The sequence below is a fragment of the Heteronotia binoei genome, chromosome 5 (genome assembly GCF_032191835.1).
Source record: "Heteronotia binoei isolate CCM8104 ecotype False Entrance Well chromosome 5, APGP_CSIRO_Hbin_v1, whole genome shotgun sequence".
NCBI lineage: Eukaryota > Metazoa > Chordata > Lepidosauria > Squamata > Gekkonidae > Heteronotia > Heteronotia binoei.
This window is the reverse complement of record NC_083227.1, coordinates 30057511-30083356: the sequence shown is the minus strand read 5'-3', so window position 1 is coordinate 30083356 and position 25846 is coordinate 30057511. Positions and strand designations below refer to the sequence as shown.

The 25846-nt window shown below is 47.2% G+C and overlaps 2 protein-coding genes across 2 annotated transcripts in view; one reads left to right on the top strand and one right to left on the bottom strand.

Moving 5' to 3' along the window:
* Positions 1-25846, top strand: part of LOC132571225 (zinc finger protein 709-like) — a 1224940-nt gene that overhangs the window by 69610 nt on the left and 1129484 nt on the right. The gene's annotated exons all lie outside the window — the stretch shown is intronic.
* LOC132571222 (zinc finger protein 665-like) lies at positions 2998-16555 on the bottom strand. The gene is made up of 8 exons (XM_060237945.1): positions 16440-16555; positions 13671-14118; positions 13061-13178; positions 11245-11315; positions 10909-11035; positions 7381-7503; positions 5978-6097; positions 2998-5319 (listed from the first exon to the last, which is right to left on the bottom strand). The coding sequence occupies exons 2-8, from the start codon at positions 14085-14087 to the stop codon at positions 3251-3253; spliced, it is 3045 nt and encodes a 1014-aa protein (XP_060093928.1). The 5' UTR covers positions 14088-14118; positions 16440-16555; the 3' UTR covers positions 2998-3250.

The window sequence follows — 25846 nt, the reverse complement described above, 5'->3', positions numbered from 1 at the left end:
TCCGCCCAAAGTCTCCTGGCTCCACCCCCAAAGTCCCCAGATATTTTCTGAATTAGACTTGGCAACCCTATGAATGCGATTGTTTTCAGCATGTTTTATTGCAAGTTTTTTTTAAAATATCATTGTTGTTTGTCTTTGTCTTCTGTCTCTGCAACCTAGCATTACATTTTATGATACGCATGGCCCGGCCAAACAAAGTATCATTTATGTCAGATCCAGCCCTCATAACGAATGAATTCGACATCCCTGATTTAGAGCATCAGGCAAGGAACTGGGAAACCTAAGTTCAAATGCCATTCTGTGGGAAAACTGGCTTCTGACCTTGGGCCTATTGCATGCGTTCAACCTTATGAGATATCACAAGTTTGTTTTGAGAGACCCCTATTTTTACTTATATACAGACATCGTGATCACTGGTTTGGTTGCCAGGATGCCTGGAGTTTCAACTCATACACATCTGTTCTGAGATGTGGGTTTCACCCACCATTTTTCAAGAGACTTATGTGGATACTAACAGCCTCAGCTTCACAGCAATACTCTCTACTTCTGAATGGGTGCTAATCTGAAGTGAAGACAAGCTCCCAGCCGCTCCGTGCATGCACAATCTCGGCCGTCGCAATGAAGGAAGTCGCGCTGCCATGAGCTGTCCAGTCAAGCGGTTTCCAGTCCGTTCCATATTCCAGGGGTGGCCAACAGTAGCTCTTCAGATGTTTATTGCCTACAACTTCCATCAGCCCCAGCCATTGGCCATGCTGGCTGGGGCTGATGCGAGTTGTAGGCAAAAAACATCTGGAGAGCTACTGTTGGCCACCCCTGCTATATTCCAATGCTAGCAGCACTAAGCGACCATTTTCCTGCACTATCAGACTCCATAATAGAGAAGCGAGAAGCTCACGTATCCAACACCTGTCTCAAACATCTGTATAAGGCAATCAAGCTTATCTTGGGCGTTTATCCAGCTGGCAGCCCAAACCTTTGTCAAACGGAATGTTCAACAAAGGAAGGTGCCAGCCAGAAGAGGAAGAACAGCCTTAATCCAGAGCCATAGCTATTGTGTAGATCGGGTGTCATTTTAGGTATCAATTTGGCCCTTCATTGTCACTTGATAAATTTGTATTACTTGTTTTAATCCCCTCCACCCAGACCCCAACTCATGCCTTGCCTATGCCACACCCAAATTGTCATTCTTGGAGCCTCCCCTTTTCTGAGGTAATATACCATGTGATACAGCATCATCCCCTGGACCACATACCCCCTAAGGGCTCAAGGTAGTCCTTATAACCTCTGACCCAAAGTCCCACAGGTGTGCATCTAATAGTACCCAATACCCTGCTGTTTAGCTACACCCCTGATCCCGGATCAGTTGAGGGTCCTCGCTTCCCTACCTCCCTTTTTGTTGCCATTGGAGCTTTCCTTGAAGACTACGATAGGTAATTATTACCCTGTTTGTTCATCCTTGTGTTTTTCAACCCTGTTTTTCTTAGGACTGTATGAATGTGGTGTGATTTTGTATTCTTGTATGTGTGACTTCATTTTACAATAAAACTCCCTGGATTATTGGAACATATCTCCTCATTATTGGGTGACTTCCAAAGAAGAAACCTTCTGTATATACAGATTCTGATCTCGCTAAAACAGGATTGCCCACTATTTAATTCCTCAAATACCATTTGGGGGCATTTCAGCAAACATTGTGTTGGGGAGTTAAATGGGGTACGGATTAACTCCATACTTATGGTCTTAAAGGGCATCTTATGTTTCTACTTTGAACAGGATTGACGTGGGACTTTGACATGCTGTGACAATTTCCCCCACTCTCAAGATTCCCTTTATCATCTTCTCTGCTGAACACCCACCCCCTTTTCTTTCTTTTCCCCCACCTACACAGGAAAGGATGCCACAAATCACAGGAGGGGAAGCAGTGTGGTGATGTGTTAAGGACAATCTCCCTGAAGTTGGCATTAGGCAATTTTACCAGTTCTGGTGTTTGAATTACCCCCACCTTATGGTTTTTGCTTCTAAACTTGTCTATGTTTGGGCCAGCATATCTCTGTGAACAGCTCTTTTCTGCAATAAATTCCCATAAATCAAAAGTATGTTCTCAGCAAGCAGATACACTCCTAAACAGGACACTCAAGATTCCTGCACCACAGACATTGATTCCAGATTCTGATGCAATACCGTATTTTTCGGACCATAAGACGCACCCCCCCCCAAAAAAAAAGTGGGGGGGAAAGTGTGTGCGTCTTATGGAGCGAAGGGACGATAGGACGTACCTTCCTCCGGGGGGGGGCGCGATCCGCTGCCTCCATCTCCGATCCCGGCGCTTCCCCCACGCCTGCCTGCCTGGCTCCAGCTCTGCTTCCAGCAAGCGCTGGGATCGCTCCACGCTGCCCCCACTGCAAACCCAGCGCTTTGCGAGCGCCGGCTGTGGAGGGGGCAGCGTGCTTCCTCCGTGCCTGTCTGCCTGGCTCCAGTTCTGACGCTTAAAGCAAGCGCCAGGATTGCTCCATCCGCCCTCCGATCCCGGCGCTTGCTTTAAGCACCCGCCCCCTCCGCAAACCCAGCGCTTCGCGAGCGCTGGCTGCGGAGGGGGCAGCGTGCTTCCTCTGTGCCTGTCTGCCTGGCTCCAGCTCTGATGCTTAAAGCAAGTGCCGGGATCGGAGGGCGGAGGGAGCGATCCTGGCACTTGCTGTAAGCGTCAGAGCTGGAGCCAGGCAGACAGGCACGGAGGAAGCACGCTGCCCCCTCCGCAGCTGGCGCTCGCAAAGCGCTGGGTTTGCTGTGGGGGCAGCGTGGAGCGATCCCAGCACTTGCTGGAAGCAGAGCTGGAGCCAGGCAGGCACGGGGGGAAGCGCCGGGATCGGAGGCGGAGGCAGCGGATCGCCCCCCAGGAGGAAGGTGCGTCCTATGGTCCGGAGCGCCTTATGGACCGAAAAATACAGTAATTCAGAGCAAGAGGTATCAATCATAAAACACTGCTAAGTAAAGGAACTGTTACTGTTTTAAGCATGTTTGTATTTTTAGGGGGGAAATCATTAATTAGGTTTGCCAGTGTTTATATCTGAGGGACATGGCATTACATTTTATGGCAGACACGGTCCAGCCTGACAAAATGTTTAGGTCAAGTCCAGCCATCGAAACAAATGAGTTTGACTCCTCTGGGCGAAGCAGTTCAACTATTTCTCTTTTTGTGGGTTCTTTGATTACTTTGAAGATGGCCACAATGATGGAATCTCTTTCAACACTCTCAGCATTCAAAAGGCTTTTCCCCAGTGTGGGTTTGTAGATGTTTTTGAAGATCGCCACTCCAACCGAATCTCCTCCCACACTCTGAGCATTCAAAAGGCTTCTCCCCTGTGTGGGTTCTTAGATGTTCTTGAAGAGTGCTACTGTGACTGAATCTCTTCCCACACTCTGGGCATTCAAAAGGCTTCTCCCCTGTGTGGGTTCTTAGATGTTTTTGAAGATTGCCACTCCAACTGAATCTCTTCCCACACTCTGAGCATTCAAAAGGCTTTTCCCCTGTGTGGGTTCTTAAATGTTCTCGAAAATTGCCTTTCTGACTGAATCTCTTCCCACACTCTGAGCATTCAAAAGGCTTTTCCCCAGTGTGGGCTTGTAGATGTTTTTGAAGATCGCCACTCCAACCGAATCTCCTCCCACACTCTGAGCATTCAAAAGGCTTCTCCCCTGTGTGGGTTCTTAGATGGCTTTTAAGATGGCCACTCCGATTGAATCTCTTCCCACACTCTGAGCATTCAAAAGGCTTCTCCCCTGTGTGGGTTCTTAGATGTTTATGAAGATTGCCACTACAATTGAATCTCCTCCCACACTCTGAGCATTCAAAAGGCTTTTCCCCTGTGTGGGTTCTCATATGTTCTTGAAGACTGCCTTTCTGACTGAATCTCTTCCCACACTCTGAGCATTCAAAAGGTTTCTCGCCTGTGTGGGTTCTCATATGTTCTTGAAGCTTGCTTTTCTGACTGAATCTCTTCCCACACTCTGAGCATTCAAAAGGCTTCACTGCTGTGTGGGTTCTTAGATGTTCTTGAAAAATGCCATTCTTACTGTATCTCTTCCCACACTCTGAGCATTCAAAAGGCTTCTCCCCTGTGTGGGTTCTCATATTATGTTTTTGAAGATTGCATTTCTGACTGAATCTCTTCCCACACTCTGAGCATTCAAAACGTTTCTCCCCTGTGTGGGTTCTTAGATGTTCTTGAAGAGTGCTACTGTGACTGAATCTCTTCCCACACTCTGAGCATTCAAAAGGCTTCTCCCCTGTGTGGGTTCTTAGATGTTTATGAAGATTGCCACTACAATTGAATCTCCTCCCACACTCTGAGCATTCAAAAGGCTTCTCCCCTGTGTGGGTTCTTAGATGTTTTTGAAGATTGCCACTCCAACTGAATCTCTTCCCACACTCTGAGCATTCAAAAGGCTTTTCCCCTGTGTGGGTTCTTAAATGTTCTCGAAAATTGCCTTTCTGACTGAATCTCTTCCCACACTCTGAGCATTCAAAAGGCTTCTCCCCTGTGTGGGTTCTTAGATGTTCTTGTAGATTGCTACTCTTTCTGAATTTCTTCCCACACTCTAAGCATTCTAAAAGCTTTTCCTCTGTGTGGGTTCTTAGAGGTCCTTGAAGATTTCCTTTCTGAATGAATCTCTTCCCATACTCTGAACCTTCCAAAGGCTTTTCTCCTGTGTGGATTTTTTCATGCAGAAGGAAATGTGATCTGTATCTGAAGTACTTTCTGCACTGGGAGCATTTATATGTCTCCACTGTACTCTGCTTTGGAAAATGGCTATTATGTTTTCCTCCCTCAGAGAACGCCATTCCTGTCTCTGAGAAAGTAAATAGTTTCTCTCCTGAGTGAATCCTTTGGTGTTGAACAAGGTCCGGTTTCTCTGAGTAGCTCTTCCCACAGTCTGAGCAGTTGTAAGATTTCTCTCCAGTATGTGTTCTTTGATGTCCATGGATCTCTTCCCTGCAAGTCATGATCTTTCCACACTCCAGCCGTTGATGGGTCTCCTCTCCACTATGCATTTGCACGTGGGCATGATACTGGGATTGATCTGAGAAGTGCATTCCACAAGCCAAGCACTTGTATGTGTCTATAATAATGTGAATTAGTTCATGGAAATCCTCCTTTTTGGAAGGAATGGGTTTACCCCTCTCCTTGGGTGTGTGGCATCTTTTCTTTCTCTTAGGTCCACCTTGATTTTGGAAGTTGCCTCTCAAGTCTTCATTCTCGGTTTCATCTGGCAATAGAGGATGCAGTTCCTCACCCTCCTCATTCCTCTGATCATCCCTGGCTGGAATAAAGAAAGAGATCCTGTTAGAGCCCGAGCAAGGAGGTCTGATCTGCACCCGAATTTTCTTCTGTGTTTCAAATATTTCAGCGGCTTCTTCCTACTTATACAGAAATATATGACAATATATTAAGGGGAGAGACGGTGGCTCAGTGGTAGAGCATCTGCTTGGGAAGCAGAAGGTCCCAGGTTCAATCCCTGGCATCTCCAAAAAAGGGTCCAGGCAAAGAGGTGTGAAAAACCTCAGCTTGAGACCCTGGAGAGCCGCTGCCAGTCTGAGAAGACAATAATGACTTTGATGGACCGAGGGTCTGATTCAGTATAAGGCAGCTTCATATGTTCATATACACTTTAAATGTAGGTTTAATCTCCTGGATGAAAGACAATTGCTTTGGACTGTGACTTCTTCGATGTGAAGCAAGGGCTCTTTTCACATTAAACGTCTTTCTACTACACAAACAATTATATCGTTTCTCTCATGAGTGATCTGGTGCCTACAAAATGAAGGTCTTTGCAAAGGCCACACTTTCATTTTCCCTGGAGTGATTTCTCCGGTTAGGATGGAGGTCTTTGTTCCTTCTCTTTTCAAATGACCTTTCTTCAACTGGGATTTCACATCAACCCCCTCCATGGCAAACAACGGGCTTCTCCCTCCTCTTACCTGCGTGGCTTCCCTCTTGCCACTGTGGCCCATCTCCAAAGTTTCCATCACCATCTTCATTCTTGGCTTTTCCCAAAGGGAACCCCTGGAATTCCCCAGCTGTCTCCTCTGCACCTGCTGCTGGAATAAAGGAAGAGGTTCAATCAACACCCAGGCAAGAAGCCAAGACACCAGTCAGGCACAGCTGAGGAATGACGGTGCATTTCTTTTAGGAGATTTTTTCCCACCCAAACTGAGAAGCTGGTCAAGTCTTATCCCCTGCCTGTCCCTTCTGTAGAGCTGTTCTTATATTCTGCATACCCCTCCTTTCCCCAGAGAACCCATATGTATTTGAAGGGGGGAAAATGGCAAAGAATCAATTCCCCTCGTTTCCATGGAGACCAGGCCTTGTGAGGAAAGGCTGAGGGACTTGGGGATGTTCAGTCTGGAGAAGAGGAGGTTGAAGGGGGGGCATGATTGCTCTCTTTAAGTCTTTGAAACCTGTCCCTTAGAGGAGGGCAGAGAGTTGTTCCTGTTGGCAGCAGAGGAGAGGACTTGCAATAATGGGTTTAAACTGAAGGTGGGAACATAAGAACATAGGAGAAGCCATGTTGGTCAGGCTGATGGTCCATCCAGTCCAACACTCTGTGTCACACAGTGGCCAAAAACAAAAACAAACAAAAAACACCCCAAGTGCCATCAGGAGGTTCACAAGTGGGGTTAGCTCTTCCACTTCCCCCCCTGCAAGCACTAAGAATACAGAGCATCACTGCCCCAGACAGAGAGTTCCAACAATATGCTGTGGCTAATAGCCACTGATGGACCTCTGCTCCATATGTTTATCCAATCTACTCTATGCTTGTAGCCGCCACCATCTCCTGTGGCAGTGAATTCCACATGTTAATCACCCTTTGGGTGATGAAGTTCTTCCTTTTATTCGTTGTAACCCGACTGCTCAGCAATTTCATTGAATGCCCACAAGTTCTTGTATTGTGAGAAAGGGAGAAAAATACTTTTTTCTCTGCTTTCTCCATCCCATGCATAATCTTGTAAACCTCTATCATATTACCCCACAGTCAACGTTTCTCCAAGCTAAAGAGCCCCAAGCCCTAAAGAGCTCTCAATATACCAGCTGGATATCAGGAAAACCATTTTTATAGAAAAAGTTGTTGAACAGTGGAATCAGCTCCCTAGGGAGGTGGTGAGCTCCCCCTCACAAGCAGTCTTTAAGCAGCAGCTGGACAAACACTTTTTAAGGATGCTCTAGGCTGATCCTGCGTTGTGCTGGGGGTTGGACTAGATAGCCTGGATGGCCACTTCGAACGCCATGAAGCTCTTTTGATTGTCTTTCCTTGACAATTAAACACAAGAAGATCTCAAAATACCTCTTCCTTTGCAGTAAATGGGCTTCTCACTCCTCTTACCTGCGTGGCTTCCCTCCTGTTGTGGTCCGTCTCCATCTCTGAAGTCTCCTTCTGCATCTTCATTCGGGACTTTTCCCAAAGGGAACCCCTGGAATTCCCCAGCTGTCTCCTCTACACCTGCTGCTGGAATAAAGGAAGAGTTTCAATCAGTACGCAGGCAAGTAGCCTAGTCACCAGTCAGGCACTGCTCAGAGATGTTTTTATATCCTGACTCTCCCTCCTTTTGCCAGATTCCCCATATATACTTTAAAGGAAAAAATGGCAAAGAATCCCCACCCCCCCAGTTTCCATCTGAGTTGCTGTGTAGCTCTTCATATTGTGTGCTTGACGATTAAATACAAGAAGTTATGAGTTTCCTTGCAGTTGTGAACAGATCCAGCAGGATCTGGTTTGAAGCCTCCCCCAGATACATGTCTCACCAGGGGACGGGGGCGTGAGAGAAGAGAAGTCAGGTACACATTACATGAACCCCACAGTTTAAAGGGGGACTCCCACAGTTTTGGGAAGGGGTGTCATTTGTTAGGGGGGCAGGTAACGAACACGGAGAAAGCCCACCCTGCAGTGCAGAGACACCTTTCTCAAGCTCAGAGTCATTGTCTTGCTATTTCTGAGCCATTCTCTGCACCTTAGCTGGGCTTGTCTATTGTCTAATGCACAGCCAGGTCTGAATCATGCAGACATTTCTGCTTTTCGTAGCAGCAGAGTCAGCCTGTCCCTCCAGAAAGAAGCACATCTTATTGTCAGCAATAGAGAGCCAGAAGACTGACTTATCAGGCCTCAAGGTCATGAACTTCTTACAGTAGAGGAAGGCCCTCTGGAACCCCATCCTGGAGGAACCTGCAGTATCAAAAATTCCAGATAAGACTCCAGAAGTGTCTCTCCTGTTCCATCCTCTCAAAACACTTGCAACCAGGGATTTTATTTGTAGCCAGAACTCTTTTGCATGTTAGGCTGCACCGCCGTGATGTAGCCAGTCCTCCTGGAGCTTACAGTAGGCCCTGTAAGAAAAGCTCTCCAAGTTTCAAGAGGATTGGCTACATCAGGGGGTGTGTGGCCTAATATGCAAAGGAGTTCCTGCTACAAAGAAAGCCCTGCTTGCAGCCATAGCTGCCTGTAAGCTGCACGAGGGGGCGTTCGCACAGAAGTTTTCAGCAGGCCCCTCACTGCTCAGAAACCATGGAGGATGGGGGCACCTCCTTCTGAGGCCCATAGAATTGGACTGCCTGGCCCAAAACTTGGGGAGGTTCTTGAGGGGTGGCATCAGCAGCTGTGCTGAAAATTTGATGCCTCTTCCTCAAAATAACAGCCGCATTAAAGCTCCAGATACCCCCAGATTGGTTCTCCATTATAGCCTATGGGGCAATGGCTGTAAGGATCCCCATTGGCTACAATGGAGCCAGGGGGAAAACATTTTTTTTTCCACACACCCCAATTATGCTTTTCAGTATGATTTGTAAAGTACCTTGAAGGGGAAAGCAGGATATAAATATCTGCATAAATAAGTAGATTGGCCAGGTGGATAATATTTAAGCAACTTTCAGTTTGTGAGGTTAGGCAGGATTGCGACAGGGATTGTTCCTCCTCTGTTATACTTGACCTGGGATGCTGGTTGTCATATTTCACTTTTAAAAAACGACAACAAAGTAGATTCCAAGAGCTTCTCCCCCGCACCAAGTGCTAGTAAATAAATAATATCTTTTCTAAGGCTCAGCACAGGGAAGCTCTAGTAATGTAGTGGACTAGGGTGGGTAGACCTGTTCCCCAGAGGCCAGGTCTACCAATATATTAGAAATGGACAGGCAGACCTGGTCTTTGGAGGCAAGGTCTACTAATATAGTGCAAAGGGACAAGTAGAGCTGGTCTTTGGAGGCCAGGTCTCCCAAAATAGTGGAAAGCAAGAAGGAGACCTGGTCTCCAGAGGCCAGGGCGACCATTATAGTGGACAAGGACAGCTAGACCTGGTCTTTGGAGGCCAGGCCTACCAATATAGTGGACATGGACAGGCAGATCTGGTCTTTGGCAGCCAGGTCTACCAATACAGCGGACAGTGACTGGTAGACCTGGTCTCCGGAGGCCAGGCCTACCATTAGAGTGGAAAGAATTGGTTAAATGGACAGGTAGACCTGGTCTTTGGTTCCTCTTATAATTTATATTATTCTTAAAATGTAGTTTAAATAAATGTAATTTAAAAGAATTGATTCTGAGATTTTTACAAGGTTATGAAAATAATGTTCTAAAAACTAATCTATGTGATAGTCAAACGTAGACTTCCTTACAACTTTAATGGTACTAGCTTGTTTTGGTCATGGGGTTGAATTCGTGCTCACAACATTGCTTGCAACACACAGCAAATAGGCATCGAGCATGCAGATATGCACGTGTCCAGCACGACCGGGGTGATGTAAGCTAAGTATGGGAAAGTTAGATTGGCAGACCCTTAGAGCAGCAGAGAGGTGTCATTGTAGTCCACCCTCTTCCCTAGGGATAGGGGGAGACGATGCCAGCCATCCTTCGAGAAACTGAGCCATCCAAGTTGTCATGACCCAGATGGGGGTGCCACCTGACACTGCCACCACTCTGGAATTAGGGTCCCTTGGGAAGGCCCAGAGTGCCCTCCCAAGCCCTTCAGATCTGTTGTTTTGGCCAAGAAATTAGGCGTGTCAACCAGGCAGAGTAACATAGAACAACAAAAAGGTTTATTTTAAATAGGAAAATCAGTAAAGGGGAAGTGAACAGTTAGGGTGTTATAAAAACTACAGCAAGGTGGGTGAAGGAAAATAAACATAAAGTCCCTGACGCGACTGAATTTAACTCTCCTAGTCTGTTAGGCCACAGGCCTCGGCCTGCTCACTCTCTCCCACAGAGTGAGGGCCTTCCTCCTAACAGCAGCTATCCTGCCTGCTCAACTTCTCAGGAGGAAAGAACAGCCTTTGTCCCCAGAGACAACTTTTAAGCCATTCTCCTCAGAGCCTACTTGGACGCCAATTGGCTGAAACCAGCGCCAAGCATTCTAGGGATTGTAGGCTGTCTTTTCCTACTGAGACACAGGCCTCACAGGCTCCCTAGGCCCACTAGGCCTCTGTCGCACAGCACAGATTATGAAAGAAATACACTGGACAGTGGTGGCCAAGTAGCTGGGCAGGCTTCATATACACATACTGTTGTTCAGTATTTTGATTCATGTGTCATCCAAATGGCAGAAGGAGGAGGAGGGGGAGGAGGCGACTGGATTTATACCCTTCACTACCTGAAGGAGTCTCAGAGCAGCTAATAGTCTCCTTTCCCTTCCCCTCCCCACAACAGACACCCTGTGAGGTAGGAGGGGCTGAGAGAGCTCTGACAGAAACTGCTTTTGAGCAGAACAGTTTTGAGAGAGTTATGACTGACCCAAGGTCAGTTGCATGTGGAGGAATGGGGAATCAATTATCAAACCGAGTTCTCCCACATAAGATCCCACGCACTTAACTACTACACCAAACTTTCTCTCTTGGCAATTTTGAACCCTTGACATCGATGAAAGATTCTTACACAGAAGGGCCACGCTTTCATAGTTCTCCTTCATGACTTCCCTATAAAGAGCTCTTTGGCCTGGATCCAGCAGGGCCCACTCAGTCTGGGTGAAATACACAGCCACCTCCTCAAAGGAAAAGGGACACTGAAAGAAAAAGCAGATTCCCTCTTCAGAGATCATCCCAGACAGAGACTACATTCTCCACATGGCGTATTCTGGAAGAGTGCAGGATGCAGCGTTTGGAATATGTAAAGAAAACGGGGTTCAGAGCCTCCCTCACCTCAGTCAGCAGGACCAAAAGCCTCCTTGAGAAAGGAGGGGGGAACCTGACTATCCCCCCTTTCTCCCCCTACCTGGACCAGAGGTGGAGCAGCTGTTTCCACTTCGTTGCAAAGGTGACGGCTTGACAACGTCTCTTCACCTCCTGCAAGGGAGACAACATGGGAAGGATGAATGGTTCTCTTCTTTGAATTCTGCCTCACACATCCCTGTTCCCACGGTTGTCACATCTTGTCTTTTTTACGCTCAAGAAAATTTGTAATGACTTTTAGTCAAATGTGGGAAAGGTGGAAGAGAAGCACTAGGTACCCATGAGCCTCGGGGTGTTATAAATGCTGCCATCACTTCAGTTAGATATGAAGTGTGAACCCTGGAGCTCAAAAGGTAACACCATCTTTGCTGGATGAGGCCGAAAGCCCAGGCATGCCATTTTCCCATCTGCTGTACCCTCTGAACTGTCCTGGAGTCCAGACTGGCAGGAGAAATAGAGGGGACCGGAAATCATGGTGCAGGACACGTTGCCATAACATCCAGCCGAAAACCCAGATGTGATTTGAGTGCATCAGCCAAGGCTCTGGAAACTAGAGTATTACCAACGGAGTTCTAGGGTGTCTGTTAATGCTCTTACTTCATATCCAAAATTCTGGATGGACAAGACATCAGCATGGCATCACACACACCCATGCTTTATCCTCAAATGTCGTGAGGATAGTCCACTATCCTCTTTCTGATTGTGGTCCAACAGATGCCCTTGAAAAGCCTCTTAGCAGAACTGAATGACTGCCCCAGCAATAGGATTCCAGTGGGTTGCTGCCCCAGAACACCATGGAACATGTGGGTTTGTGAAGTGCGGTCAAGTATTGGCCGAAGGAGGGTGTGGGTGTGGCTGAAGAAGGAGGGGGTGTTCTGCAGCACCCAGTTCTGGAGGTAACCCTGTCCAGCTTTCTTTTGAAGGCACGAGAGAAGATAGTTAAAGTTTTAAAAATTAGGTGTGTAAAGATGTAAGTACGCGAAAGAAGTAAAGAAGTTTTGGAAACAAAAAGAAAGAATATCATTATGATTAGAATAAGAATAAGGAAGAATGGTATGGGGATCGGGTGAAATCGAGTCAAGAAAAGAAATAAGATAAAGAGGAAGGAGTTTATTTGTTGTTAGTATTCCGTTTGATTTGTAGAAGACAATAAGCAAAAACCGAAATGTATTTATATGAGATGTATAAACATGTTGCTATATGTACACTTAATAAAATATTAATTAAAAAAAAAGTATCAGCTGAAGAAAAGACCAAGGGCAGTAGCAACTTAAAGACTAAGAATTTTTTTTGGTAGAGTATGAGTTTTTGTGAGTCACTGATCACTTTTTCAGATCACAGTGTGAGACACAATTGACTTATCTGAATCCAGAGCTATTCAAGGCCAGAGACATTCGGAGATGGGATGCCGTTGCCCGCCACTACATAGCAGCCTTGGACATCTTTGGTGGTATCTCCTGCAAGAACTAACCAGGGCTGGCTCTGCTTGGCTTCTGAGATCTGATGAGACTGGGCTCACCTTGGCCACCCAGGTCAGGAGAACATGGAGCCTCCATTTATTCACCATGACCAAGAGCTACACCCAGATTTCTCTTCCTGTTCTTTTTGGAGCCATCTTGAGACTCTCCAATGGAAGGAAGGTGAGAGATGAAAATTTTAATTAATGTCAATAAGGATGGAACTGCCTTCCAGGATTCTCTCTACTCCCCCTTACTGGACTGGCCACCACTACGTCCTCTGGCACTACGTCTCAGAACTCAAGTCTGTGGAGTCTGCAAAAGTATTCTGTCTTTCTTGAACCTTCAGCCCAACCATTTGACCAAGTACACCAATCCCATCTGGGCACGGGACACCCTTACCACTTGAGAGGGCATCTTGGGCATATTCCTGGGCCTGCGCCCTCTGACCTTTCTCTGATGGAGGACCTCCTTCTTCCTCAGAGAACTTGGCTTCCATCTTCGTGGATTGTTCCCACATCTGAAACAACAGCAAGGGAGGCAGGTAAGAGAAGGAATGAAACAGGCGGAGGAGACGAATCGTGACCCCGCCCCCAGTCTCTTCATCCCTGCATCCAGCATCACAGCTGCTTCAACCACAGGGGCAAGAATCAAAGTTCTTCGCAGCATAGTGAAATATCTAGAGGTAGATATATCCAAGAAAAGATGGGAACAATACACTGAGGAATTTTAGATAGTGAAGGGAAAGCTGCACTGAGAGCAACAGAGAGAAACAAATCATCAAGAGTAGATGGGATATTAGAGGACGCATTCCAAGGTCCAGAAAAAACAGTTGCCTCAAAATCTTAACAAGAACATGCTATTAAATATGGAAAACAAAGCAAAGGCCCACAGACTGGGAATGCTCCGTTTTAAACTCCAATTCCAACAAAAGGAGGCATCAAAGACTGCAGCAACTACTGAACCTTAACATAAGATCATTACTTGGACTGAGTGAGTCAAAGCCCCTCACCTGTTCTGCCTGCCTCTTCTCCTCTGCCTGACTCAGGAGGAAACCTTCGGCCAGGGCCACCGCCTGGGAACTGGTCTCTGGCCCACATCCTCTGACCCAGCACTGCATTTCCTGAGGCAGAACAGTGAGGAACTGCTCCAGGACCACCAGGTCCAGGATCTGCTTCTTGGTGTGTCTCTCCGGCTTCAGCCAGTGATTGCAAAGTCTATGGAGCCGCTCGCAAACCTCCCGTGGCCCATCGAACTCAGGGTAACAGAACTGCCGGAAGCATCGGCTGCGTTTGTCTGCAGTCATAGTGTCCTGAGCCAAGATCTCTGGTACAGCTTTTTCCCAGAATTCAGCACCACTCACTGCTTGGGTGGGATAGAGACCTAATCTCTTCCCAGTTCCAGGTCCTTGTGGGTCCTCCTCTTCCATCTCCTTCCCCCTTCTCTTGGGTTGCTTCTGACTGTGGAAAGACATGAAGTGGGAGGGGGGAATATTAAAAAGAGCAGAAAGAAAGCTAAAGAGAAGAGTTATATCATTGACCCTGGTCAAGAGCAGTGTTCCTTCTAAGCTGAGTTAATGTGAACTAGCTCTCACTTTTGTAGCCCACGACTCACAGATTTTTTTACTTAGCTCAGGAAAAATGGCCCCAGAACAAACTAATTTATGCAGTAGCTCACAACTTTAATGCCAGTAGCTGACAAAGCTGAACTTTTGCACATAAGACTCCACAGCTTAGAGGAAGTATTGGTCAAGAGACATCTAAGTGTATCAGGTGTGCCTTCCTGCTGTACTTTGTGGATCAGGATTAATGTCATTATGTTTATGTTGTATTAAGTATTAAGCTTTTAAATAGATGTTTGTTTGGTCCTTCTCTGTTCGGCTCCTTAAAAATCTGCTGTGGATGTTCTGAACTTGGCTCCAGTTTCTGGGACCAGTCTGTCTAGTGGGTGCAGCTCAAGGTGAACTGGAACCCAGGACAAAGCAACTGGGGAGGGCTTAACCACTGCAGATGGCTCTTCAACAGGCTGGAAGGGCTGGGCAAGAGCTCTGCCCAAGCAGCCAGCAGAGGGGAAGGGAGGGAGAGGCCTCAGCTGGTCATAGGTCAAGGCACAGGGGCTGCTGGGGAGAGCAGGAGGAGGCAGGAAGGGGGCAGAGGTCCTCAGCTGCTTTCTGGCTGCTGTGCTGAAAATGGCTAAGAGGGAAGAAACTGGAACTGGACCCTGGAAAGAAAGAACTAGTCCTGGTTGGGAAAACAAAACTCTTGAAGAAGATCCACCCCCCCTCACTTTAGGGACCATCTCTCCCCACATGTTCCCCAGAGAGTACTTAGATCGGGATCCCCAGGCCAAAGGAGGCCCGCTTGAAATCAGCTCGAGATAGGGCCTTCTCTACCATAGCCCCCTGCTGGTGGAACCAATTACCAGATGAAGTAAGGGCCTTGCAGAACCTCACGCAGTTCCGCAAGGCCTGCAAGACTCCCCTCTTCCGGCTGGCATACAATTGACTGCCGCCGGTATTTAAGAGCCCTGCAAGAAGGCCGCTGCCATCAGAATAGCACCAATTTAATAATCTGTTTTCTGTTTTAACTGTTTTAATTACTGTTATTTATTATTGAATGTGTATTTTAATACTACTTATCTATTGTTCTTGGGATCTTATGTTGAAAGCCCCCCTGAGCCTGCTTTGGCGGGGAGGGTGGGATATAAATCCAATAAAATAAAAATAGATAAATAAATAAATAAAATAATAAACTTTCTGTTAAACGTTCTGTTAACCTTCAGTGAAGAGTTTCAACATTATACTAGACTTAACATTATTGCTGGAGATGCAAGTTAATGGCGCTGCAAAAAAGGCTTCCTCCTCCTAGCTCAAAACAAAGGCCCCTTTCCTTGCTTTATAGCTGATCTGGCCCCCACCATCCCTGCCACGGTGACACACGGAGAGTAGACAAGATCAACGTGCCACAAAACCAATTCAGAAACTCCAGGTGGTGAAGAGCAACCAGGGCTCAGCTCTTCTTGGGAGCGAGAGGGAGCTCCACTGGGAAGCCTGGTCTTGTCCCTTCTCCATGATGGCCCCGATAAGTGGTCTGCCCCGAGGGCGGCCGGAAGGCACCCCCTCGCCTGGCTTTCTGCAGGCGGAGGCAAACTGAAGAATTCAAGGGGGCTTTTCTAAGCAAGCCAGAGGGGAGCGCTGGACCCAGGGTTTCGCAAAGCGGCTGGGAGGCAGCACCAGAGCACGGGGTCCAGATCACCTGGCTGACTTGGCAAGAAGCTGGCTCCTGCGCTGCCCTTTTGCAGCCATTTCGTGGGTCACGCTCACATTGATCTTTTCCTCCCAACACCGTTGGTCAGACTCCCGGTCGGTTCTCCTACCCACCTTGTATATTGCATCGTTTATTGATAGTATGGATTGTGCGGCGCGTCCCCAATCGATGGCGGACTAGAATCCAGGTAAATAAATGAGATCTCGTGCATACTCCCTCCCTCTCTCGGGAAACTGCAGGGGGAGGGGGAAGCACCAGCCAAGAGGCGAGCACGAAGGGGTCTTCCTCTCCCGCGATCCCGCCTGAGCCTCCTTCCGGCCTCCCCGGCGGAGAATTTCACCCCCTTTTTGCAGTCAGTTCCCGCCTTTCAGGCCCCGCAAGGGACACCGCGGGCGCTAACAGGTGAAAACACACATAAGAAAATCGCGTTTTAAAAGTATTAACCCTCCCCCCGCCCCCGGCCACAGGAGAGCAGCAGGTCTGTCGTGCAGACATGCAGGACTTCAAGGACTTACTCGAGAGTAAAGCCTCCCGGGATCCGGCTGCAGCTGCTGCGAGGCTTTCCTTTCCCGTTGCACCCCCGAAGCCCTTCCTGCTTTCCTCCCCAATGCAGATGCAAATCCTTCCCGCCTTGCTCGGCCTCTCTAGCAAACGGCTCTGCTGCTTTAACCCTTGGAGAGCTGCAAGCAAAGGGGAAAAAGAACCGAGAGGCTTTCCATCTGATATTCATGTCTTGAGAGAGCCAGTTTGGTGTAGTGGTGAAGTGTGCGGACTCTTCTCTGGGAGAACCGGGTTTGATTCCCCACTCCTCCACTTGCACCTGCTGGAATGGCCTTGGGTCAGCCCTAGCTCTGGCAAAGGTTGTCCTTGAAAGGGCAGCTGCTGTGAGAGTCCTCTCAGCCCCACCCACCTCACAGGGTGTCTGTTGTGGGGCTGGTGTTGTGGAAATTTGGGTGGTGGTTATAAACCTGAAAATCTGTGTTGAAGGAAAGCATAAATGTGAACGTGACCCCATGAAACTCTCTCTACGTGGGGCTGCCCTTGACCCCTCTGGAAACTCCAGCTGGTGCAGAACGCTGCTGCACGGATGTTGACATCGTCACCTGTGTGGGCATGGATCCATCCTGTGCTGCGTGAACTGCACTGGCTACCTATCGAGTACCGGATCCATTCAAGGTGTTGGTCGATGGCGGACTGGCCAGGGTGTCAGCTTACCTGATGGCAAGTGGGCCCCTGATGAAACGGGCCCCCTTAAACATTAGACGATATGTTAAAAATGTTAGTGACCTTTTAGTAGCTTGAAAATATAACAGACATTCCAGTATTATTACTGTAATGCAACTAAAATTTACGTGGTATTTAGGGTTGCCAGCCTCCAGGTGGGACCTGCGGATCCCCCACTTTTACAACTGATCTCCAGCTGGCAGAGATCAGCTCCCCAGAGAAAATGCAATCTGTATTCATTCATTCATTTATTTTTATTTATTTATTTATTTTATTCGATTTATATCCCGCCCTACCCCACCGAGGTGGGCTCAGGGCGGCTGATATTTACATTTAATATCTACTGCATACTGCCAGTAAAATGTACAATATAAGTACACTGTAATTACTAAATATATATATACATTTATTTCACAAAAGTTTTAATTGTACCTTTTTTCCACTTATGTATTTTTTGAAAATTTCATTTATATTAATTTATAAGAATTAAATGATAGCCTTACAGCTGTGGGTGGGCCCCCTTTGTTTCCCAGCAACCAATATTTTTAGATCCAGTCTCCACTGGTGTTGGTACTTACCTTTAAAGCCCTATACGGCCAGGGGCCAGCATGCATTCGGGACCGTCTCTCCCTGTATGAGCCCCGAAGGTCTTTACGATCAGCGACCCAGCAACTTTTGGTAATACCCAGTCCCAGAGCCGTCCATCTGGTCTCAACAAGGGCCAGGGCCTTTTCAGCCCTGGCCCCTGCCTGGTGGAATGAGCTCCCCATGGAGATCCGGGCCCTGTGGGATCTGCTCCAGTTCCGCAGGGCCTGTAAAGCAGAGCTCTTCCGCCAGGCTTCCAGTTGGGGCAGTGGACGTCACTGGTTACTGGCCTCCTCCCTTTCATTCCATCCCAGTGCTGTAAGATCTGCTGGACCTGGACAACAGGCCATGTCTGTGAGACAGAAGCTGCCATTTTAGTCATTCTGTAGTTTTAGATGTTATATATTGAAATTGGGATTTTTATTGTTTTTATTGTTGATTGTTTTGATGATGTAACCCGCCCTGAGCCTGTCCTGCAGGAAGGGTGGGCTAAAAATTGAATAAAATAAATAAATAAATGATGCAAAATGGCGTAGTAGGATCCAACTTACAAACTGAACACAGTAATTTAGACCACGTGCCTTAATGATGTGTCCAAGTAACACTGTGAAGCCCTTTGTCCAGCACTACTCTGTGGCTTGCTTAGAAAAGCCCTTGAATCATTCAGTTTTGCTGAGTTTGCAGAAAGCCAGAAGAGGGGTGCCTTCCTCTCCCCCTCAGGGAGACTATGGGGTGAAGGAATCACGACACAGGGTTGAGGTTCTACGTACCGGTCTCTATCTCTCTGACAGTGGTAATTTATTTTATACACTTCTCTTTACACAATCATTTAATACAAGCATGCAGAATAAGGAGACAGATGTTTACCTCTAGCTCTAACACAATGTGTATTCCAGGAAGGAGGTGAAAGGTAACATTCTGAAAGCATGGGCAAAGTACGCAAAGTCTTAAGACTGCCTAAGTCTATAGATGAATTCGGGACAAGGCTGGTGTGCCAAACTGTTGACCTTTCCTTCATCCCACTCTTTTCTTTTTAAAAAGGCATCAGCAAATTTGTTAAAACATCTGGACCCCTCACCATCACTCTCTGGAATCAATTGTATTTAAAGGGGTATACTGTTCCAATTGCTTTGCTAATACATATGCATGATTGGCTTGCAAGGTATTTTCTTCTCTTGACGGTTTACATATTCTTGTAAACAAGACGCACAAGGAAGGCAAGCATTGTACAAAGCAACACACTGCTACAGCTAATCCTATCATTCCCAAGCCCCACTGACACAAAGTGCCCAACCACCCTGTAGGCAGCCAGGACCATAATGCTTCCCACCAGGATGGTAGAATGTCCTGAATGGAAGCAGCCAACTGCCGTAGGTTATCGAGCTGATGGTTTATTCTTTGAGAATTGTTGGTGATATTGAAGCAGCACATATTTTGCAGTGATTCACATCCTTGCTGCACTGAATGCTGTTGCAAAGTAAAGTGAGTCTTTTACACTTTCCCCCCAGCAAACTGGGTACTCATTTTACCAACCTAGGAAGGATGGAAGGCTGAGTAACCTTGAGGCAGCTACCTGAAATCAGCTTCCGCCGGGATCAAACTCAGGCTCGGGGCTCTGTATGAAAGGTCTTCCCTATCTTCTCCCAGTCCCGAAGTTTAAGAGAACCTCCCTCCGGGTACCAGGGGCACTGCTTATTGATCTCTTGTAACAGAGTCGTAAGTTGTCCAGAAGTCAAGGACCCGCTGGACTTAAGGATGAGGAACCGCAGCTCCTCCAAATGTTTGCGCTGCGTTTGGGATAACTGTCCTCCCATACTCACCAATGAAGGGGTCGTAGAGAATGACGAGTGCACTCAAGGGGCCTATGCCAGGTGTTGATGAGAGGGGTCCCTGTTCAGGGGCCGGTTGAAGGAATCACGACACAGGGTTGAAGTTCTACACACCGGTCTGTCTCTCTGACGGTGGTCGTTTATTTTATACGCTTCTCTTTACACAATCATTTACTACAAGCATGCAGAACAAGGAGACAGATGTTTACCTTTAGCTCTAACACAAATGTGTGTTCCAGGAAGGAGGTGAAAGGTAACATTCTTAAGAGCATCAGCTCTCTTGCATAAGGGCAAAGTACACAAAGTCTTAAGACTGCCTTCTAAGTCTATAGATGAATCCAGGCCAAGGCTGGTGTGCCAAACCTTTGACCTTTCCTTCAGCGCATTGACACGTAGCCTGCTTGTACTAAATGCGATGCAACGGCTCTGTTACTGTTGCTTTATGCTGCAAAAATGTATGATAGACATTCAAAAGTCCCCAAAATGCTTGAAGTTCTTGCTTATTCTGTGGCACTGGGGCATCATGGATTGCTTTAACTTTAGCAGGAGCAGGGGGAATACTATCTGCGTCAATCTGAGACATACCAAAACCAGGGTGTCTGTTGTGGGGGGAAAAGATAAAGAAGATTGTAGGCTGCTCTGTGACTCCTTAAAAGGGAAGCTGCTGTGAGAGCCCTCTCAGCCCCACCCACCTCCCTGTGTGTCTGTTGTGGGGGGAAAAGATAAAGAAGATTGTAGGCTGCTCTGTGACTCCTTAAAAGGGAAGCTGCTGTGAGAGCCCTCTCAGCCCCACCCACCTCCCTGTGTGTCTGTTGTGGGGGACGGAGATAAAGGAGATTGTGAGCCGCTCTGAGACTCTGTCCTTGAAAGGGCAGCTGCTGTGAGAGCCCTCTCAGCCCCACCCACCTCACAGGGTGTCTGTTGTGGGGGCAGAAGATAAAGGAGATTGTGAGCTGCTCTGACACTCTGTCCTTGAAAGGGCAGCTGCTGTGAGAGCCCTCTCAGCCGCACCCACCTCCTAGGGTGTTTTTTGTGAGGGAGGAAGATAAAGAAGATTGTAGGCCGCTATGAGACTGTCCTTTCAAAGGGCAGCTGCTGTGAGAGCCCTTTCAGCCCCACCCACCTCACAGGGTGTCTGTTGTGGGGGAGGGAGATAAAGGAGATTGTGAGCCGCTCTGAGACTCTTGAGTGGAGGGTGGAATAGAAATCCAGTATAGTCTTCTTCTGGGGCCAGGAATCTGGAGGCTCGGAAGGTCTTTCTGGGACTGAGCTCTGCAGTTGCTCTAGAGTGCCTGTTCTATCCTTACATACTGGATATTCCAGGGAAAGTGCGGGCGGCGGGGTTGGTTACCTAAGAAGAGCCCTGCTGGAGGAGGCCAAAGGCACATCAAACTGTTCCTACAGCTGTCCTGAGGATGACTTCAGGCGTTCTCTTTAGGTGGAGATGGCTTTGAGTGCTTTCTTTGTTCTACCTTGCTGGGGTGGCCTGCAGTGGGGGTATCCCCACCAGTTCACACTAGAGTTGCTAATTAGAGTTAGCAACACATTAGAGTTGCTAATCCCCAGATGGGCAGAGGAACAGAAAGCGATGCTCCCGCGTACCCCAGCCTCCAAGAAATTACAAAAGGAATGTTAGAATAAATACAAATATATAATTTTGTATATACCTTCGGGGTTATTCATTGACAAAAGTTTGTGGCGTTCTTACCCAGTGTATAAAAATCTTTATTGGAAGCTTGAAGAAGCTATATGCGAAACAGGGGCACTAGTACAAACCTGTAGCCTTTGGATTGCCTGCTGCACTTATTAGGAATGTGGACTGATTGAACATTGGTCATTTTCATCAGAACTTTCCTGAAGAAGTCTGGGCATTAATTTGCTGAAAAACAATGGGACTGGCGTTCTGATGCTTGAGTTCCTTGGACTGTATAAGACAGGGGTGGCCAACGGTAGCTCTCCAGATGTTTTTTGCCTACAACTCCAGACTAGTGGTATTCAGACTAGTGGTGGTTGTCCCAGGTTTTCTAACAGAACAAGTTTTCTAGGCTGGCTTGCAGAGATTCTTCTTTAACTGATCAAGACAAAAAGTGAACCTTCTGTGGTATTCTCAACCACTGTACTACACCACTTCTGCAGAACCACCTTAATCCACGCAAAATAGTAAAGCAATGGGGGGATGTCCCTAGTGCACTGTGGATTAATTAATGTGAACAAAACCAGTAAAGACTGGCTTTAAATGATTGGAAAGTTAAATGAAGCACTGTTACTTGAAGATAAGAAGGGTTAATAAAAGTGTACTCTTCCTGTGTTTTGTTTTCCAAAATTTTGTTCTGGAGTGCCTGTAATGCATCCCACCTTTGTCAGTGAAGCTATTATTTCTTGAATGCCCATCCTGCCATATTCCAGAGGCATTATGGAGTGTCTATGATGCATCCCAGTGTTTTTTGTGACAGTCTACATCATTTTATACCATTCCGGCTTTTACCCTGTCCCATACGGCTCTGTGCTTGTGTGTGTGTGAGAGAGACAGGGCTGGTTTCCTCCCAGGGAAGTGGCTTCAGGGGTGCCTTGGGAGTCTCTGTTCCTGCACATCTTCTCAAACGCCGCCCCCCCCCCCCGCCCAAGTCCTGGGGGAGGAAATGGGTGGGAAGGATTTGAGTTCCTGAAGATCCGTTTTAGATCCGACTTTTACTCCCCCCCCCCTCTTTTAGGAGAAAACAAAAGGTAGATCCAGGTGCGCAGCCCTATTGGTCTGAAGCAGTAGAACAAAGTAGGAATCCAGGAGCATCTTTATTACCAACCAAGCTTTCGTGTGCATGCAGACTTCGTCAGACAACGGAATGGGGTACAGTGAACAGAACTACTTATAGCTGGTGGGTAGTGGTTGAGAATGCAAAGTGCTACAGAGTTAGAATCCAATGGCAAAACAGTGAAATCAACAAATTGAAAGAACATTTGGTCTGGATAGCATTTGTGCGGGAAACCAATAAAACAGTAACACATAATAGGGGAATGATGCCTGTTAATTGCTCTATTGCTTGTAAGTCTGGGTTGAACTGAGGGCATGTCTTTCCCAGAGGGTTCTTTTCCAAAGGGTTCGCCTTCTGCGTGGGGCAGTCTGGTGTAGGTGACTTCCAAGAGAGGCTGGCTGTAGAGAGGCAGGGAGGCTCCCACTGGATTCTGTGCTTTGGATTGTCTGGGCCAGGGGTGTCAAACATGTGGCCCGGGGTCCAAAACAGACTCCTGGAGGGTTCCTATCAGGTCCTCATGCAACTGGCTGTAGATGTGGTCTGCTTCCTTCTCCCTCTCTAGCTTCCTTCTGCATCACAACTTGCTTTGCCAGGCTTGCTCAATCGCACAGGAGCTACAGAGCAAAGCCTCTATCTTCACCATTGGATGAGGCTCCAACCTTGCGGAGGAGGGAAAACTTGCTTTGTCAGGTTTCTCAATAGCACAGCAGAGCTACTAAGCCAAGCCTCTCTTCTGCTATTGGCTGAGGCGCCTCCCTTTCCTGGCCCCCTGGGGAAGGAAGGAAAGAGCCAGAGCTTCCTTTCCGCAGTTCTCCGGCTCCTATGGGAGAGATACAAAGAAAGCACCTTTAAGACTAATGAATGCTTAGGCTTCCCAATCCCCAGGTCACAGCAGGGGATCCCCTAGTTTTACAGGCTCCACCCTGCCCCCAGCCAGTTGGCTGGGGATGCCCTGCCCCCACAGCCACCACGTACCTCTATATCTCTGGCAGTGAACAGGTCCGTTTTTAAATGTGTGTGCCTTTAAATCTAAGCAGGAAGTACTTCATGGTCAGCAGCAGAGCCTTGTGAGAGCACAATCCCTCAGTTTGTTTTGCTTTCCTTTCAGAGCAAGTAAGAGAGTATGTGAAAGAGAGCAGGGTATCCCCTGTACTTTTCAGATGTCCTTGTGGAGGACCCAGAGCCAGTAAGAGTGTGTGTGTTTTTGTGCTTGTTTTGCATTGTTTTCAGAGTCTTTGTATATATAATATAGTGGGTTCAATGCACTGAAGAGGTGAGGTGGTAGTGATTCTCACCTCTTTATTATAGGCAGCATGGTACATGGCTGCTCTTCCAATACTGGAGATCCGAGCCCAAGAGGCCAACTATATACAACTCAGGGTTCCCGTGCAAGCACGTTATTGGATCATTCAAACAGGCAGGGGGCCTGTGATTGGTGCAGGGCAGCAGGTATTTGGATCCTGCTGCCCATCGTTCCCAAGTCCCCAAGCTCCGTTCGTATGGCTCCAATGAGCCAGGCAGGAACACCCGATTTAGTTTCCATTCAGTCCAGAGACATAACAGTATAGGAACCTGTTTATGGAGTAGAGGAAAACTCCACCGCTCTTTTTATTTGCCTGTGTTAGCCTGAAGAACAGCAGCTCCTATGAGTAAAGCCCCAGTGAGATCACAAAAATGTGAGCTTGCAAACTCTGTGTATTTTGGCTGCTTTTTGTGTGTTTACACTTTCATTTACTAGAATTGCAGCTATTGGGGGATGAGGAAATGATGACTATTCAGGTGAACTGCACTGCTGTATTTTTTGGTATTTATTTTGGGAATGGGAAAGTCTGGCTCCGCCCAAAGTCTCCTGGCTCCACCCCCAAAGTCCCCAGATATTTTCTGAATTAGACTTGGCAACCCTATGAATGCGATTTTTTTCAGCATGTTTTATTGCAAGGTTTTTTTTTAAAAAATCATTGTTGTTTGTCCGTGTCTTCTGTCTCTGCAACCTAGCATTACATTTTATGATACGCATCGCCCGGCCAAACAAAGTATCATTTATGTCAGATCCAGCCCTCATATCGAATGAATTCGACATCCCTGATTTAGAGCATCAGGCAAGGAACTGGGAAACCCAAGTTCAAATGCCATTCTGTAGGAAAACTGGCTTCTGACCTTGGGCCTATTGCATGCTCTCAACCTTGAGATATCACATTTTTACTTATATTTTTACTTATATACAGACATTGTGATCACTGGTTTGGTTGCCAGGATGCCTGGAGTTTCAACTCATACACATCTGTTCTGAGATGTGGGTTTCACCCACCATTTTCCAAGAGACTTATGTGGATACTAACAGCCTCAGCTTCACAGCAATACTCTCTACTTCTGAATGGGTGCTAATCTGAAGTGAAGACAAGCTCCCAGCCGCTCCGTGCATGCACAATCTCGGCCGTCGCAATGAAGGAAATCGCGCTGCCATGAGCTGTCCAGTCAAGCAGTTTCCAGTCCGTTCCATGAAGGCTATATTCCAGGGGTGGCCAACGGTAGCTCTCCAGATGTTTTTTGTTTACAACTCCCATCAGCCCCCAGCCATTGGCCATGCTGGCTGGGGCTGATGTGAGTTGTAGGGAAAAAACATCTGGAGAGCTACCGTTGGCCACCCCTGCTATATTCCAATGCTAACAGCACTAAGCGACCATTTTCCTGCACAATCAAACTCCATGATAGAGAAGCGAGAGGCTCACATATTCAACACCTGTTTCAAACATCTGTATAAGGCAATCAAGCTTATCTTGGGTGTTTATCCTGCTGGACAGCCCAAACAGAATGTTCAACAAAGGAAGGTGCCAGCCAGAAGAGGAAGAACAGCCTTAATAGCCATAGCTATTGTGTAGATTGGGTATCATTTTAGATATCAATTTGGCCCGCTATTGTCACTCCAGATAAATTTGTATTACTTGTTTTAATCCCCTCCACCCAGACCCCAACTCATGCCTTGCCCATGCCACACCCAAATTGTCATTCTTGGAGCCTCCCCTTTTCTGAGGTAATATACCATGTGATACAGCATCATGTCCCATCTGACCCCGTGTCATAATCCCCTGGACCACCTACCCCCTAAGGGCTCAAGGTAGTCCTTATAACCTCTGACCCAAAGTCCCACAGGTGTGCATCTAACAGTACCCAATACCCTGCTGTTTAGCTACACCGCCGATACCGGATCAGTTGAGGGTCCTCGCTTCCCCACCTCCCTTTTTGTTGCCATTGGAGCTTTCCTTGAAGACTACGATAGGTAATTATTACCCTGTTTGTTCATCCTTGTGTTTTTCAACCCTGTTTTTCTTAGGACTGTATGAATGTGGTGTGATTTTGTACTCTTGTGTGACTTCATTTTACAATAAAAACCCCTGGATTATTGGAACATATCTCCTCATTATTGGGTGACTTCCAAAGAAGAAACCTTCTGTATATACAGATTCTGATCTCGCTAAAACAGGATTGCCCACTATTTAATTCCTCAAATACCATTTTAGGGAAATTCAGCAAACA

Excerpts from the sequence above, each read along its gene's own strand:
- LOC132571222 (XM_060237945.1), bottom strand. The coding sequence starts at position 14,087 with ATGGAAGAGGAGGACCCACAAGGACCTGGAACTGGGAAGAGATTAGGT. Across the intron at positions 11,036-11,244 it reads CTGCTCCACCTCTGGTCCAG|TGTCCCTTTTCCTTTGAGGA; the intron begins GTAGGGGGAGAA and ends TTTTTCTTTCAG. Across the intron at positions 5,320-5,977 it reads GCAAGAGGGAAGCCACGCAG|CCAGGGATGATCAGAGGAAT; the intron begins GTAAGAGGAGGG and ends TCTTTATTCCAG.